General features: G+C 42.3%; 4 protein-coding genes across 4 annotated transcripts; all 4 read left to right on the forward strand.

The window, feature by feature from the left end:
* The first annotated feature begins 3,998 nt into the window (after positions 1-3,998).
* On the forward strand, positions 3,999-4,982 carry LOC128502305 (taste receptor type 2 member 39-like). The gene has a single exon (XM_053472067.1). It carries the CDS (start codon positions 3,999-4,001, stop codon positions 4,980-4,982), a length of 984 nt encoding a protein of 327 aa, XP_053328042.1.
* Positions 4,983-7,846: 2,864 nt separating this feature from the next.
* On the forward strand, positions 7,847-8,789 carry LOC128502306 (taste receptor type 2 member 9-like). The gene has a single exon (XM_053472069.1). The coding sequence runs from the start codon at positions 7,847-7,849 to the stop codon at positions 8,735-8,737; it is 891 nt and encodes a 296-aa protein (XP_053328044.1). The 3' UTR covers positions 8,738-8,789.
* Positions 8,790-13,188: 4,399 nt separating this feature from the next.
* On the forward strand, positions 13,189-14,103 carry LOC128502307 (taste receptor type 2 member 40-like). The gene has a single exon (XM_053472070.1). It carries the CDS (start codon positions 13,189-13,191, stop codon positions 14,101-14,103), a length of 915 nt encoding a protein of 304 aa, XP_053328045.1.
* Positions 14,104-14,828: 725 nt separating this feature from the next.
* LOC128502308 (taste receptor type 2 member 40-like) lies at positions 14,829-15,761 on the forward strand. The gene has a single exon (XM_053472071.1). The coding sequence runs from the start codon at positions 14,829-14,831 to the stop codon at positions 15,759-15,761; it is 933 nt and encodes a 310-aa protein (XP_053328046.1).
* Positions 15,762-17,291: the final 1,530 nt, after the last annotated feature.

Below are 17,291 nucleotides of genomic sequence, written 5' to 3' on the forward strand. Positions count from 1 at the left end.
CACCCCTGACAAGGTTCATCTTTAGAGCATTTTAAAAAGCAGAGCGTCTTCCTCAAAGCGTCCTTCATTTTGGGGTTTCCGAGGATGAGAAACACAGATTGCGTTGGGGTGAAGGAGAACGATATTATTACAGTCATCCAATACCAGATACTAAATTCTGGGAAAAACCCAAAGCAGTATAAAAATATCGCTAAATAAATAACTGAGCATAAAACCAGTAGTCTTATCAATGTGTTTGCGGCGGTTTGATGAGCTTTCAGGTTGGCCCCGCCACGTGACCCCATGTTCATCCTCATCCTATAACTGTGCAGTTTTAAGTAAGTGAAGGTACTGAACGTAGTAAGAACTCCAATCAAAAAGGGAATGAAGTTAATGAAAAAGGAAACATTTGCAGAAGTTAGTCTGACATTTCCTACTTCGGAGGTCTCGTTGGTGGAGATGTTCCTTGGTAGATCATTGGAAGAGGCTTTCTGGAATCCATTGGGTAACATACAGGATGCGCTGCTACAGACGGACACCACTTCTGACACCAGTATCAGCCAGGGCACCACGGCGTCTATCTTCATCTTAACCCACGAGAGAAAAGCCCAGCGGAAATTAAGGATTTTAAAGAAGTAGAATAAGCAGAGACAGGCGGTGAGCCAAGTGCATGACGTGACGCTGTACATGGCTATACCAAATAGAATTGTATTGTTTTCAAGCCATACCATCACACCAAGTATGAATAAAAAATTGGTGACGCTGAAAATGAGATTGGAGATGCCCAAAGCTGCAAGGATTTTTTCAGTACTGCTCATTCCTTTTAAAAGTCCCTGGAGAGTCACAGATAACATGAACATGGTGATAATTACCCCAGCCACGCTCTCCAGTCCTAGAACAGTAAGACAAGCCACGGTGCTCGGGCTGACGGCCGGCGATTCCATTCCTGGCGATGGGAATTTAATTCTTCTCAGTTTAATAGTCCTGAGATTGTTTAGTGTTTCTTTTTGCCAAAACACTGAGGAATACAATAAATGTTCAGAGAGTCGCCCAAGACTCAGCCCGCAGGAGCCTCTTTGGAAAACGTATGTAGTCTTCTTTTGGATAGAGATCAACATTTCACCTGGTTTCTTCATCTCATCGTGGATGAGTTTGGATATATGCAAAATCTAAACATACGTCTTCAGTATCCACTTGGAAAAATGTGCGTAACCGATGGTAAAACAAAGACTGCATGTAACCGAATCTTCTTCTGTGTGAGAGCTTTCCAGGTGATTAATTCTGTTTATTTTGGAGTAAATTAGTTTCTCCTCTCACTCCAACGGACTTTCAATATAAGCAAAACTAAACCTATAATAATACTTGTTGGTACATGGAATTAATGTATGTAAAATGAGCGTTTATGTGAATAGCACAATACGGAAGAGGACGAGAAATCTAAACGAACATATTGTCAGCAGGAAGCAGAAAGAGTAAGACGATCACCGCGTAAAATACAAGGTAGAGGAGCATAGTTTTGATGGCTCTGTGGTGGACCTCCATAGACAAGTCAGTTTGTCCTTTAGTCTTCTCCATGTGTGTGGATGGAGTGAGTAGAGAGTGCTAGTGCCCAATGACATGATGAAGCATGAGTCTAACCTAAATACAAAACCCCCAGAGGAACTGTTGGGAGTTGTAGCGTTTTCTTGGAAGGTCCTCTCAAAGGACCATATCATCGGGAGGCTGTTGGAGAGAGAAAGAGCAAAACTAAAAAGTATGAGCCTGGCGATCACTTTCTCAATGAATGGATCCATTGTGATCTGCTTCTGATTCTCTCTTGATCAATGGGTCCATGTGAGGTTTGTTACTCGGATCTCCATTATTTCTTTCTGCTTTTTGTGTCGTCTGTTTTGAATAGATACAAACTCATGAGCGGGAAACGTCACCACATGCATTTCCAGATATTAATATCTGATAAACCCCCATGAGGGGCCAGATGTGGACGAAAAGAAACATCAGAAACAACAAAACTTCAAACATCTGATTCATCATCAACCGAATATAAATCCTCCGATTCGCAGTAGACAATGAAATGACGGCAACGAAACAACGACCATTTTCTTCATTTCATGGAAACTGAGATTTGCAAATGGACAATTCGTTATTTCCCAATAGATTACATTGTTTTTGGCACATGAGTCTCTTTGTTATCTTAGATACAATCCTAGCGTGACCCATATCAGTTCCAGGGTAACGGGGGAGCCTGCATGGAGGCCACCGGAAAATGTTTAGCTGCGGATCTGGATATTTGGTGGCTTCGGACTCGCAGCTTTCATTTAGAACAGCCTTTGGGTACGAAGAATGATAAAAATGTCTCGGTGTTAGTGGGAAAAACTTTTTCTTAATCCTAGTAACCTGAGCTGGCAAACAAAGCCACTTTATAAGAGGTTCTTCTCATTAGATTCCAATTCCATGAAACTGGGTGGCTTTGGGATAAATCAAAAGCAGTCTGTAAAAGAGGGAACAGCCAGGATCATTTGCATGCAGAAGCCACCGAGTACAATAAGGGAACCGCTTCATTCTCATCACCAGATGTCCACGCGCCGATGCTGGGCGAAGGACAGCAGAGCGAGCAGATAAATAAAACGAGGACAACTTTCTTCTCTACAAACCGAGCGAACGATGGATCCCAATGTCCATGCAGCGTGTCTTGTTGTCCTAATCTTTGAAACCATTGCAGGGATTATCATCGATGTTTTTACCTTGCTGATCATTATCATTGACAGGGTAATACAATATGGATTCCCCAGGTGCTGAAAAAAGGTTATTTCCTATATCCTTACATTAAAGCAATTTGTTGAATCGTAAGGAAATGCTTTCTTGCTGCCGTATTAACTAACAGTTGGTAAATAAGGCAAATTGGTTAAATCCATTAACCGGGCGGTATATGGTATAACCGGTCAATTCCAGAAGATGCTGTTTATTACCCTCTGATTGGGGTATTTAATCTTTCCTGCAAGGACCTGATAAACCCAAGAAGTGAAATGGCCTCATTAAGTCTCCTGCAGGTTATGGGATGTCATCGTATTATGTTAAATGAGAACTTTGAGTTTTAAAACCAAAAAATGAATGAAACTATGTTTTATAATTTATTTTTATAGATTAATTTCTAAGATATAAAACCATTTTATCCTGGAAAAGTTTATGTAAAGAAGTAAAATATCCTTGTCCAGCATTCCATGTCCTTGAGAAGACCGGAGTAAGAAAGGTCTCAGGATCCCCAAGAAGCACCCGAGGTCCAGGTACGTCAGATGCGTATAATGGACAGAAGGAAGGAAATATTTGGCGGAGTTCCTGGGCTTGAGTCATACTAAAAAAAACCACGCACGGCACATTTTAATCAAGTCTATGAGGCTACGCCGAGCCAGTTACAGGGGAGATTTTTGAGCAATGAGACACCGAGGGTCTTGGTCACCCGAAAGACTAAGATATGTCACAGCTTTCTGTGTTTTACCTGAAGCATTGATAGAGAGATGAAGGACCACAGAGGGGGGAAATAAATGCAAAATCCAAGAGTCTTCAAATGTCACACAAGCTCCAGGCTCCCCCACCTCTCCGTCATATTATTGTGTCATGGTCCATTGGTGTTATTTGGATCTCTTGGGAAGAATTTCTGTCCTCTATGAATATTGAGAGCTTTCCGCAGGTCAAACATCTCATAATCAGAAACTAACAGCCATAAAATCATCACTCGCAAATGTTTGAGAGAAAAATCCAGGATTTCTCAGAATTAACACACGTATCAAATGCAAATGAATTAAAACGCCATATCCTTTTACAAAGAGTAGTATCTAGTTACGTGTTGCATGTCTTGATTTGAATTAAAATACACAAATCCTTTTGAGCAGTAAATATTTCTGTTTAAATTTTGAATATATGCAAAAATTTCAGACAGAGTGCAGGTCAAGTCTATATAGTCTATAACCAGAATAAGACATTGGGGCTGCCGGGGGCCGAGCAGTGGGTGACTGTCTGATGATATGTCGTATTCCTTGGTAAGAGCCTTTCCCTTTGGCGATAAGACTGCAGGAATGGAATCGCCGGCCGTCAGCCCGAGCTCCGTGGCTTGTCTTACTGTTCTAGGGTTTGAAGCCATAGTTGGGATAATTACCAACGTCTTTATTCTATCTGTGATTCTCTACGGACTTTATAAAAGACAGAACATGAGCACCAGTGATACAATCCTTGTCGCTTTGTGCTTCTCCAATGCCAGTTACGCTGCCACAACTTTGGCAACAAGATTATGTGATACTTTTTGGCTCAAAATAGACGCAGTTCAGAAAAAGAAAAACGTTCTATTTGGTATAGCCTTGTACAGCATTACGTGCAGCTCCTGGCTCACCGCCTGCCTCTGCTTATTCTACTTCTTTAAAATCCTTAATTTCCGCTGGGCTTTTCTCTCGTGGGTTAAGATGAAGATAGACGCCGTGGTGCCCTGGCTGATACTGGTGTCAGAAGTGGTGTCCGTCTGTAGCAGCGCATCCTGTATGTTACCCAATGAATTCCGGAAAGCCTCTTCCAATGATCTACCGAGGAACATCTCCACCGATGAGACCTCCGAAATAGGAAACATCGGTCTAACTTCATTGAACTTCATCTTTATAACTATTTGTATTCCCATCCTCACTGCGGTTTTAACGACGTTCTTCACCTTTAGATACCTGAAGCTGCACAGTTACAGGATGAGGATGAACATGGGGTCACGTGGCGGGGCCAACCTGAAAGCTCATCAAACCGCCGCAAACACAATGATCAGACTACTGGTTTTATACTCAATGCTTTATTTGTCAACATTTTTTTATTGCTTTGAGACTTTTCCTCAATTTAGTGCCGGACACTGGATTATTCTAATGATTCTGTTCTCCTTTACCCCGGTTCAATCGGTTCTCCTGATTCTTGGTAACCCCAAAGTGAAGGACGCTTTGAAAAAGACTCTCTGTTCTTTAAGATGCTCAGAAGATTAATATTTTCATGGTTGGAGGGCTTATTAACAATAACATTTTGTTAATAAGTGATATCGAAGAGAACTAAATAGATATTTATTATAACATCGCGATAACATCAAATCCGTTACATTATGTGTGACTTCCATGTAACTGTAGAGGCTTTGTGAATAAACTCAGACAGGTAGATTGTTGATTGCTGACCAAATAAATTCTTTAATCTCAACGGACATTCTAGATTTTCATTATTGGCATGTGTGAGCCCTCAGTGTATGAGTGTGAGTGCATGACATTATCAGTGTATATGTGTGAGTGTGTGAGCCCTCAGTGTATGAGTGTGAGTGCATGACATTATCAGTGTATATGTGTGAGTGTGTGAGCCGTGGTCAGTGTATATGTGTGAGTGTGTGAGCCGTCAGTGTATGAGTGTGAGTGCATGACATTATCAGTGTATATGTGTGAGTGTGTGAGCCGTGGTCAGTGTACGCGTGTGAGTGTGCAGATGTCAGTGTATGAGTGTGAGTGCATGACATTGTCAGTGTATATGTGTGTGTAAGTATAGATGTCAGTGTATGAGTGTGAGTGCATGACATTGTCAGTGTATATGTGTGTGTAAGTATAGATGTCAGTGTATGAGTGCGAGTGTGTGAGCCATTGTCAGTGTATATGTGTGTGTAAGTATAGATGTCAGTGTATGAGCGCGAGTGTGTGCTACTGTCAGTGTGTATGTGTGTGAGTATAGATATCTTTGCGAGTGTGAAATCTTTCCCGCTCACTTCTTTACATTGTAACATAAACCCCGAGGATTTGAATAACAGCCCTGAGGATTTGCATTGGGAATGAGGGGTTTGTTAGTGAAATTATCACGTATTCAGGCTCTGTAAACACACAGAGACCACAGTCTGTTATATCTCATGGATGGGAAATGACTAAAACAATAGAAGAGACCCCGGAATCTCCGTGAAACAGCCGGTGCGGCCTTCTTACAGGAATCTATCGCTCTGGGGTCACTCCCGTTAACTGTTAGGGGTACAACAAGCCCAGAATAAGAAATTAGGAGGATATGGACGGTGAATTATAACGCTGATCTGTACTTTCCAAAAGCATATGGGCTCACGGGCATTCAGCAGTGCACGATTAACTAAGGGGCACGCGGAGCAGTTGTTCCAGGGCCCCAGAACTGTAGGAGGCCCTGAGCCCCACGCTGTAGTAGACTTACTTGATTTGTAGTAGCCTGAGTTGAGGCCATAACCTGTACTGTCTACAAGCTCAGGATGGAGACAAATGGGGTGAAAGGGTTATACATTTAACAAATGTATAAATACAACCTACAGCTGTGCCTTGCTCCAGCAGATGATAAAATATCCATGGGTTGTATATATATATATATATATATATATATATACTGTATATAATATACCGTATATAAACATAACCCTTTGTACTAGCGGCCCCAAGTGTTTCTAGGATGCAGTGCATCCCCCATATTATTCTCTTCATATTACATTACATACATGACAACCAGAGGGTTCCGCTGCACTCTTACTTTAAGGAAAGAAGTTAAAATGTATAATTGACAATAACATTCTGGTGCAGAACCACTATTTATTGGGTGGTCCATGGGGCAATGACACAGTAGGAGAGGGGCTGTGTGGGTATTGCAAGGATAGGGATAGTTAGAAAATTTGAAGACAATGGCAATGACAAATTTCATTCAACTCACATGTCCTCACCTGAAACTCACAAAATTCAACGTCACACTCATACACCCACAACAACTCACTTTTTTAACCAAAAAGAATGGTATTATATAGTGTTAAGCATTTCATATGTCTGTATAGTGTATACAATACAGGGGCTCGATGCTGGAAAGACTAATAGGGTAACAAAGTACTAATTTTATATGAATATGCTCATTATGCATTCACAGCTTATGGTGCATCCCCTTTACAGGGACATGGAAATAGTTGGTGGAGAAGGTAGGGAGACATTGTGAGAGAATGTGAATGAGTGTGAGAGAGCGGGTAAAGAGCGTGAGAGAGTATGAGAGTGTGAATTTATTAATAACGATATTACATAATGGATGTGGCCACGATCTAGGTAACTCATTCTTGGTAACCCCAAAGTGAAAGACGCTTTGAAAAAGACTCCCTGTTCTTTAGGATGTTCAGAAGATTAATATTTTCATGGTTGACAGGCTTATTAACAAAATAATGCATAACATTTTGGGTACAATCAAGCTTTATTATGAAAATGTAGATGCTGATAGATAGTCATGGCTGAAGATGCCACATGGGTGCGTTTGTCATGGGAGGGCAGCATTTTATCCTCGGACCCAGGCATTATAATGTTTTAGGACGGTAACTAAATTTAAAATCCTTGAGTGATTGGCACCTCCTTTCTCTTTTGTCCGCTGGGTACGCAATAGCAAAAGCTATTAATAAAGGGAGCTTCTCCCATCTTATCTCCAAGCACCAATCAAGAACCTATTTATTAACGCATCATATGATTAATCTCCATTTACTGCACATATCTGTGCTTTTTCTGATTCTATACAATAGTATTTTCAGAGAGGCCACAAATGGTTTGCTGACTATAGATTTACATTGGGGAATATGATATGTCTTACATCACACGTGTAAAATATATTTATTTGTATAGGTATGAATAGGTAATACCTGGGAGTTCAGTCTATAAATAACAATCGCGTGTTAACATCCAGAGGAAATCTCATTTGAGAACCCAGGAGAGAAACAGAATTCCAGAAATGATTTGCATCCAAATGACCCATTGAGCCGCGTCTCAGAGCCGTTATATCTTCTGTATGATATATGTTATATCATACTGGGTGGCATCTACTGGACGAGGAACACAGCACGGAAAACATGTCGCCACCTCAATTCGTGATCCCCTTGGTGATTGTTTTTGTGGAGAGTCTGACGGGCTTCACTTTAAACACGTGTCTTTTGGTTACTAATTTCAAAGACTGGAGGAGAGGCCGCTGCCTGCAGCTCTGTGATTTACTCCATATGGCCCTGGGGCTAGTGAACTTACTTCTGCAGGCCGCCGTTTCTGCGCACACAACGCTCTGCATTGTTTACCTCCCGATATTATACATTAAGGAGGTGTATATGATGTTCTGTGTTGTTCTGCCATTCCTGGCCTACTCCAGCTTCTGGCTTAATGCCTGGCTCTGCGTGTATTACGTCACCACCATTACCAGTAGCCAGAACAGCTTCTTTGTTTGGCTGAAGAGTCGCATCTCAACAATGATGTCAAAACTCGTGTTGGTGTCAGCGGTGGGATCGTTTTCTGTAAGTCTTCTCTCCATCTGGAATGTGAGTGACCCTCGTAAAACGAATGGAAGTATGACATCCAACTCCTCTGGTAACATTTTGTATTTAAGTTTTCCCTACCAGATGGCAGCGGCCTCTCTGGGATGCTTCCTGCCCTTCGTCCTTTCCATCCTCTGTATTGGACATATACTGACCTTTTTAGCGAGACATGTCTGGAGAGTAAAACACGACGGCTCTGGTTTCAGTCGCTCCGGTCTCCGGGCTCACGTCCGGGCAGTAAGGACGATGATCCTGCTTGTTCTATTGTTTGTATCTTTTTACTTAAGCCAGGTTTTCAGTTTCTTGGCCATGCAGTCAAATTTCTTTTTTTTGGGATTATTTTTCATTTTATTTTTTCCATCTGGGGAGGCTTTGATCATAATACAGGCAAACTCCAAGCTGAGGAAGGCATTTGTTGAAATGTTTTCTTTTGGAAAATGATGAATCCATGTGACAAATGAGATTACATTTTGATTCCAGGATCAGTAGGTCTGACGAACAAATAAAACAGTTTTGTAAATCCTATCCTTATCCACGTGTCCTGGGGTTTTCCGTAGATTGGAATACACAGATAGGAGAGTGAATTTCATCCATGCAGCATCCATCTCCAGCAGTCTCGGTCTCGTGGATGTCTCTGTCTGCATCTCGACCTCATAACCACAGCAAATAGCATTCAATAACCATGCTAACGTTCTAACTAAAGACAACAATCGATTCCGGAACCCCCATTCCTGGGCGGAAAGATCGCTGTGAACTTATTTGAAGTAAAATCTTTTCCTCCTGCTGAGATCTGGGATTTGTTTTTGGGGGTTTTCTCTGAAATTGTCTCTTTGTAGTTAATTAGGGTGGAAATACTAAATAGAGGTATAGAGTTATGCATTAAATGATGAAGATGAAGCCTTTATTGGGGACGGAGACTGTGAACTAGTGCGGTAACATCAGAGAGAATCATAAATCCATGATCGGAGTATCAGTATGAAATGTCTTATTCTATGTACCTGGATGAGATTGGTTTTATGGATAGTGCGACATGCGCTCGGAATCACAGTTTAAAGCTGAATTAAGGGCGTCTGATGTTTGCACGACTTTACCATCTATTCCTCGCCCTCTGCGTCTAGAATCCTTCATCCTTCTTTTAATAATAGGGATAGGCAAAATGAGACATTTACTCCTAGATAAAAATAGTAGCTTTACTAATCTTTGTAATTCTTGTTTTGTGTACAGAAATATCTGAGATAATAAAAAGAATCTGCACCTTCTTCTCTGGACTCTTATTCATTTCTCTCTCATTAAATCTTTTCCTTACATTTGACACAAATTCCCCCAAATCGTGTCCCTAGGAGTTTATAAAAACATTCCATTAATATTTCCCTGCCTTGCTGACCTGTCCGTGAGTGGCCCTGTCCGATATCCAGCTCCATAAAGATGGATCTTTAGTAAAATCTCTGCTTTGCTTACAGTGTAACACAAAGCAGCCGCATTTGAATAACCCTCGGGAGTCATGCGGTTCTGTGAAATAACAAATTATATTTAGAGAAGGCCCCAGAAGATGACGCAGTGATCTGAGTGATGCCTATTCATTAAAAGGCCACTTTACACACACCCTTGGACTAAGGTGAAACTCACTACTCCAGGTCACATGACACTCAGAAGAGCCAAGTTGATGCGAGTTGAAAAATGCAAGTAAGTTTCTAAATAATTAGGCCACAAATTGCACCACAAAGTGACCACACTCCCAAAATAACTTGCAGATTCACTAAGTTTTGCTACATACAGACAAGGGCATGCAAGTTCAATACAATTAAATATATAAAAATCAAACAGGGCTCCTTATGACACCCTGTGGAGCAGGGTAGGGGGGTTAAAGATTGCCCCTTCATCCTGCATCTTGTATGGGGGTAACTAAAAAACCTTGGGAGGTCTATTGCCCAATATACATCCGAAGCATGGTATAGGGAGTTAAGTAATATTAGTATCCTCAGCAGTGCCTTCCCCTCATTGGGATCAGAGTTTACACAGAATAAGTAATCATTGAGGGACCTCTTTGCTGCTCTACCACCTTCCACCGGGGGGGCATGGGGCGAAGGAAGACGGGGGGAAATCATAAGCCCTCCTGCTCCTTTGGTTCATAGGGTGTCGCTTGCTTCCAGGTGGATTAAACCAAACGGAAAACGATTTAAGCAAATTAGAAAAATGGTGGAGAATGAAGCAGCTGCAGTTTAACGTTGATAAGTGTAAAATAACGCACTTGCAGTCTATTGGGCCTCAAATCTATGGGGGAAGCAATGTAACTTCCTAAAACTGAGGACAATTCATGTAGAAAATTAAGCTCTAACGGTGGACAAGGTAGAAAGTAGGCGGATTTTTTATTTAAAAACTCTCCAAAATAGACTTTTAATTAAAAGCTTTCACCAAATAAATCAAGCAAATAAAATGGGATTTTTAAATGGATGACTTTCTAGATGATTTGGGTTGGCTTTACCAAGGTATTCGCCATGTGATATTACATGTATCACATTAGCTGTGTTTCTTATTGCACTTTATAAAGGACGATGTTCTTGATTTAGTCGTTTAAAATTGCAATTAAGTGTGTTTTTCAATGAAGATGAGCAGATCTACACTATAAGCGGACAGCATGGACCTCAAATGGATCAGAGGGAATGGGTTGAAAACTGTCAGTTGGGGAGAGTAGGAAGCCAACCCCACCACCATTCCTGTGATCCGGCCTGCGAGTGATCCGGCCTGCGAGTGATCCGGCCTCCGAGTGATCCGGCCTGCGAGTGTGAGTAAGATGGAGGCTGCCATAGGAGAGAGCAGCTGGGGGGGGGGCTACAAGAGGTTAGCCAGGTTTCAGGCAGCAAGAAGATGCTCGGGTAGGGCTATTAGTAGTGGCAGGGTATATTGATACGATTACAGAGGTTTCTGGAACCTTGAGTGTTCGATGAATGGAAAGGGAGTAGACAGATGGAAAAAAGTCAGATCAGATAATTTAAGGATTATTTTATGACCCTCTGCCTCAGAAAGCTGGATCAATCATTGGGGGCGCCTGTTTTATGTATTTCCTTTTTTAGAAAACCTTAGGGTTTAGAAATTTGTAACAATTGCATTTGCCATTTGCAGGCCCCTCACAGACTTTGTGCGAAAGATAATGCAAGTTGGCTTTACTGAATTTAAAGGTTGTCCAACTCATGTGAGTCTGATATTGCATTTCAGTATAGGTACCAGAACGGGCGTTACATCAGATCTTTAGATAAAAAGGGCTGCTAATGTCTGGAAAGCTAACGCTTCCATGAAGTGAGAAGCTTTTACTCGATTCTCTGGGGCCATGATAAGTGAGTGTTACTCGGGTGAGAAGCAGCTGGAATCCAAATTCCTTTCTGATGAATGGTGAAAAATGTCCTGGTGCCTTGTACTAAGTCTCGGGTCCAAAGAAGTAGGGGGAAGCCATGGAGACATCAACAGTGATGACCCTGCTGCAAGACAGATGACATATGGATTGTAAGCTCCTGTGTAATGGGGCCCTCCTCACTTGTTATGTCCTGTCTACCCGTTGTACAGCGCTACCGAATATGATGCCGCTATATAAACCAATAAATAATACTATACGTCTTGGAAAGAAATAAGCACAGCCACCCGATCATCAGCTCCAGCCTGACGGAATAGCCGGCGCGTAGTGATGAGGGAGAAGTAAAGCAAGGTCTGAACTGACAGACCTCGCACTCCCACCACAGGATGGAGGAAGAATGATGGAGGATGAAGAGGTAACCGATAGAGAGAAAGGGGCGTAAGGGCAGTGTATGTATATATGTGTGGGCCCTGCTCTTGCGAGCTTACAATGTAGTCGGTGGTTGTGTGTCCAGTTTGGGGGAGTTTGTGATATATGGCTGTTAAACCGAGCAGTTATACTACACATTATGAGAATACGTTTAAAAGTTGGTTACTTTATGAGACTTTCACTACCAACGAACACCCAGGAAATCAAAGGCCCCCCTGGACGGTCAGGAAGGGGGAACATGACTGCTGTCCCCCTGCCTGGGGTCAGTAGTTCATGGTCCGGTTCAGGATATGGGTTGCAACATTGTTGCTTTAACGTACTGGGGAGGAATAAAGGGGAAACTTTCCTTGTTCTGACCTTCAGTCATTTGACACTCTGGACGAGCTTACCCCCTGTTTTTTCGGTATGTGTTCTTGTGATCTTTGTTCCTGTGCTGGTGTTGGTTTTTTCTTTTCTTTTAGTCACAGCGGGAAGTCATGGCCGGCACCTTTGCTTGGAATATCCGGTGTATAAAGAAGACTTGGGGAGACGAGTTCTGCGGAGGCTGATGGTACCCAGAACGGGAGCTCTTGGTAATGTTTGGGGTATCTGCCTGTCGGTGACCCGACAGCTGGCAGGATGGTTATGTTTATGGCTACAATGTGCCGGTTCATGATGTTTAATAAAGCTATGGCCAATGCCCTTACCCACAAACTGTGTCGTCTTATCTTTGGGTGGGGATGTGGGCTTTGGCCATGCTTGGTGTGGTGGCTTGGGGTCTAAGCTGTCAAGGACAACAATGTGCACAATATTATCACTGTTACCAGAGACACGGAAATCCAAGAGGATTTGCATGAACCAAATTTGTACAGCTTCACACCCACATAGAAAAAGCCGTCTGGACGCACAGCGCCGGGTATCATTGGGTGGACACGTAGCATCGAGTATCACCAACCGGATCCGCAGTACCAGGTATCCCCGGCTGGACGCACAGTGCCGGGTATCATTGGGTGGACACGTAGCATCGAGTATCACCAACCGGATCCGTAGTACCAGGTATCCCCGGCTGGACGCACAGTGCCGGGTATCATTGGGTGGACACATTACATCTACCGACGCTAAAATGCTTAAAGTTAGGATGGCAGTTCTAACATTTGCAGCACCGCAGTTTCTGATTGGCCTCTCTCTGAACATGTGCATTTTGGTTGTCAATTTTAAGGAGTGGAAAAAGGGCGCACGTTTGCAACAATACAATCAACTCCACATTACCATGGCAACGGTCAATATTCTATTGCAGTGCGTTCTGACTCTCTCTCTATATATTGTATGGTCTCCTGTGCTGTATGACCAGGGCTGGGTCGCACTGTTTTCCACTCTTCCACTGTCCCTGATCTACTTCAGTGTGTGGCTTAACACCTGGCTCTGTGTGCATTACAGCACCAGCATTGCCACGTTTAGTCACTGTGCTATTACTTGGATGAAAAGCCATTTTTCAACATTGTTACCAAAACTCATTTTGGCGTCAGCGGTGGGATCATTTGTCATAAGTCTCCCCGCCATATGGAACGTCTATTCAGAAACCCAAGAAGCAAACAGGAACTTTTCAATAAACTCCACTGTTACCGGTGAAATATTTGTTAATCCTTCATATCGGCTGGCAGGCACCTCTCTGGGATGCTTCCTGCCCGTCACTCTATGCAGTCTCTGTATTGCACACACGCTGACCTCTCTACTGAGACACGTCTGGAGAGTAAAACACAATGACTCGGGTTTCTCTCGCCCCAGTCTCCGGGCTCACGTCCGGGCTGTAAGGACGATGGTCCTGCTACTAATGCTGTATATGAGTTTTTTTGTAGCCCAGGCTCTCAGCTTTGTGACAAATCACACCACTGAAGACCCGCTCGCTTTCTTAAACTGGTTTTTACTTCTTTCTTTCCCAGCAGCCGGGTCCCTCGTTATAATACAGGCAAACTCTAAGTTAAGGAAAGTGTTTCAGAGCAAGTGCTGGAAAGGCTTGGATTTGGCTAAAGGTTGTTTTAGGCTAAATACGTAACTTTTTTTTAATGTATTTAGTCATTAATCTCACTGAAATTAGTTTAGTAATTATTTCTCCCTATATTCCGATAAAACGGCTCTGAGCTTTAGATTTTTCACATAAAACACTGAAAGAATATTCTGTCTTTTTGGTTCTTGTTGAAGTCATCGGTTGATATTTATTAAGAGGTGAAGACTTTATGGACTGCTAGGCAATAGAGCCAAATCCTGAACGTGATAAAGAATGACGGCAGAATCTTCACTAATAATTTAGAGGTTCGTGGCTTGGTAAATCTCTCCAGTTATGCGCTCGGCCTGGTTGGTGACGAAAGTTAAAGGGGCAGAGAGAGATAAATATTACAGCTTTTATATGCTTAACAAATGAGAAACTGGAAACTGTAGGGATTTGCATCTTCTCTATGCCTTAAAACAAAGCCCACTTGGAGTATCAGTCACTGCACGCAGTCTCGTCGCTCACTGGCCTTGTACCTTTCCATTCATTATATGAAATTCTAGAACGGGTCTTGTATCGGAATCATCCGAGGGCCAGCCTGGTTCCCTTCCGATCGAACAAACCAGCGAGTTATAGCTCTGACTCTGCTGTGGTTCTGTATCACGGTCACTGAAGGCTCCAGACCCCCTGTTGGGAACTGAACATTACGATCCAGCCCACTGCCCATGGGCTCCAAATTCGTCAGACTGACTTTATCACCTGTGTCTGCTCGACGTTAACTAAAAAACAAGATGGACGCGCTGACTATACTAACATTAACCATTGGTGTCGGCATCGGATCGGTTTCATTCGCCTCTAACTCATGGATCCTGGCAGTGAACATGAAGGACTATTGCGCAGGTATCAGACTGAATCCATGTGACCGGATCATGACTTTTATAGGGTTAACTAACCTAATGATGCAAACGGCACTGACTTCAGGCTCTTTGTTTAACGCATTTGATTGTCATATGATGTATATTGGAGAACTCCATTTATTGGTCGTTCAGTGTCTGATATTTCTAAGCCGCTTTAATCTCTGGCTCACTATCTGGCTTTCAGTTTATTATTGCTTGAAAATTGTCAATTTTGCCCATGGTGTATTATTTATTTTGAAGACAAGGATATCAGGTTTGATGCCCAAGCTTCTGATCTTCTCATTTGTTGAATCCTTGGTAATCACGATTCCGAGTTATTGGAGTGTGACTCATGATAACTCTCTGGGATTTTTAGAAAATGCTACATGCGCGTGGCAGGATTGTTATTGTACAATGAGTGTTGAATTTGGTTATTGGTTTTTCATATTGTTCATGAGCATTGTGTCCCTAGCGTTTACCCTAATCCCTTTTGGGGTGACCGTGCACTCACTCTGGAAGCACACAAAGAAGATGATGGAGAATGAGTTCAGTTGCATACAGATCCAAGCCCACGTCACGGCGTCCAGAACCATATCCCTGCTGTCGTTACTCTTTGTCACCTTCTATGCCGCATTGATTACTGTGATTCTACAGTCATATAATTTTAAAACTCCTTCGGGATATTCCAGTGTTTACTTTATGCTGTTTTATCCCACTTTCCAAGCCATTGTAATCATCACGGGGAACTCTAAACTAAGGAAAGCTGGAAAACTTCTCAAGAACCAGTTTGGCGTCTGCCTGAGAGGAGACTCACATGGGGGTAAATGATGTTGCTGGAACGTTAGTGGCTCCGGTTTGAGAATGTCTGAGGAGGGCAGGAAGGTCGAGCATTGGCCGTCACAGAATAATTTAATTATATTTTTACTTTCCTATTGTTTCACTTCCCTCACAATGATTATAAAAAAGAGCATTGGGTGTCCTCGCCTTTCGTTGAGTTTCGCTGATCTTCTCCCAGGAGCATTGTCATTTCTGTTCGCTGTTGGCCATTTATCTCAGGTATTTTGCCACATGTCAGATTCCCCCCCGTTTGCTGAACCTACACATATTACACATTTTTTTCCATAAAAAAAAAATAGGGCTTTTGTTTGAAAGCACTGAAACATGCAAAAAAAATATAATTGTGAGAGATTGCATGTAAAAAAATGCTATAAAATTGAAAACAAAAACAATTTGTTTGGTTCTTCTACACAGTAGGTGCCAATGCTTAAAAAAACGGCCACATTTATGTTCGCCGACATCCTGATTACAGACCGCACGTGATCGGGCATTCATTATATAACGGTATACCGGTGCTCGCTCTGAGCGCTGTTACACGCGATTGCTCAGCAGGAAGCCAGGACTCTTAATTATCTTTCAGTTTTTATTCTGAAATGATATCTTTTTTCTGTGTTGGCCCGAGTTATAATGTTACATAGATCTTTAAGGTTAGGCTGAGACTGAAGCTCATCTACTTACCGCTCTCTCTAAACCTGACTGGGGGAGGGGAAACCGGAGAAGTTGTACAACTATAGTTTCAGTGCATTTTTTTCTCTTTTTCATGTAATAATGCATGTAATTCTTTAATAAAGTTTCCTATTTCTCATTAAGTTGTGCTTTAGAAATACATATATATACTACCAGCAAAACATACTATTTTGGGACAATACAAAATAACAAATCAGTAAATATTGGCGGCAAAATAAGCCAGGCGGCTGTGCATGCGCGCAGTGTGTTCCAGTTCTTTAAATAATGTTCCACAATTTTGTTTAAGGAAAATGTCTAAATCTGGGCATCACAAATAATAAATCAGAAAACATTGGTTGCAATTAGGCAGTGACTGCTATCGATTCGGAAATGCCCGTGAGAAGGAGCGGTTCCAGTTTTCATGGATCGGACAGAGCCGGTGCCAAGCGACTATCCTGGCTATGATGGCGGTAAAATACTCAGTCCCAAATTGTCCAAAGTTAGGAGAAATGCAGTCCCGTGGCATGGTGCTGGATGCGTGGATCCCATCGGCGTGCGGCTGCTGCTGATTGAGGTCCTCCAATGCAAAATCTAGTCTGGATCTCTTCCTAAGCCTTAAGATGCTGCTTCTGTAAGTGAAAGGCGAGTCCAGAAGGTGGTAGCGATCTCCCATTTTGAAAATACCCCTCTAACTACCCCTTTCTAAAAAAATTGGGTTCAAACCAAAATAATTTAGGGAAATTAAATTCAGAAAAAAAAAAACATTTCCTCTGAGCCGATTTTGCTCGCCGTGCACAAGTCTAGTAGGTAATCCAATGCTTGCAAACATGACAATGGAGTCCATGCGCAGATAGA

Source organism: Spea bombifrons, chromosome 7 (genome assembly GCF_027358695.1).
Source record: "Spea bombifrons isolate aSpeBom1 chromosome 7, aSpeBom1.2.pri, whole genome shotgun sequence".
Lineage (NCBI taxonomy): Eukaryota > Metazoa > Chordata > Amphibia > Anura > Pelobatidae > Spea > Spea bombifrons.

Bases quoted from the DNA above. Each gene is read 5' to 3' on its own strand.
- LOC128502305 (XM_053472067.1), top strand. From the start codon at position 3,999: ATGTCGTATTCCTTGGTAAGAGCCTTTCCCTTTGGCGATAAGACTGCA.
- LOC128502306 (XM_053472069.1), top strand. From the start codon at position 7,847: ATGTCGCCACCTCAATTCGTGATCCCCTTGGTGATTGTTTTTGTGGAG.
- LOC128502307 (XM_053472070.1), top strand. From the start codon at position 13,189: ATGGCAGTTCTAACATTTGCAGCACCGCAGTTTCTGATTGGCCTCTCT.
- LOC128502308 (XM_053472071.1), top strand. From the start codon at position 14,829: ATGGACGCGCTGACTATACTAACATTAACCATTGGTGTCGGCATCGGA.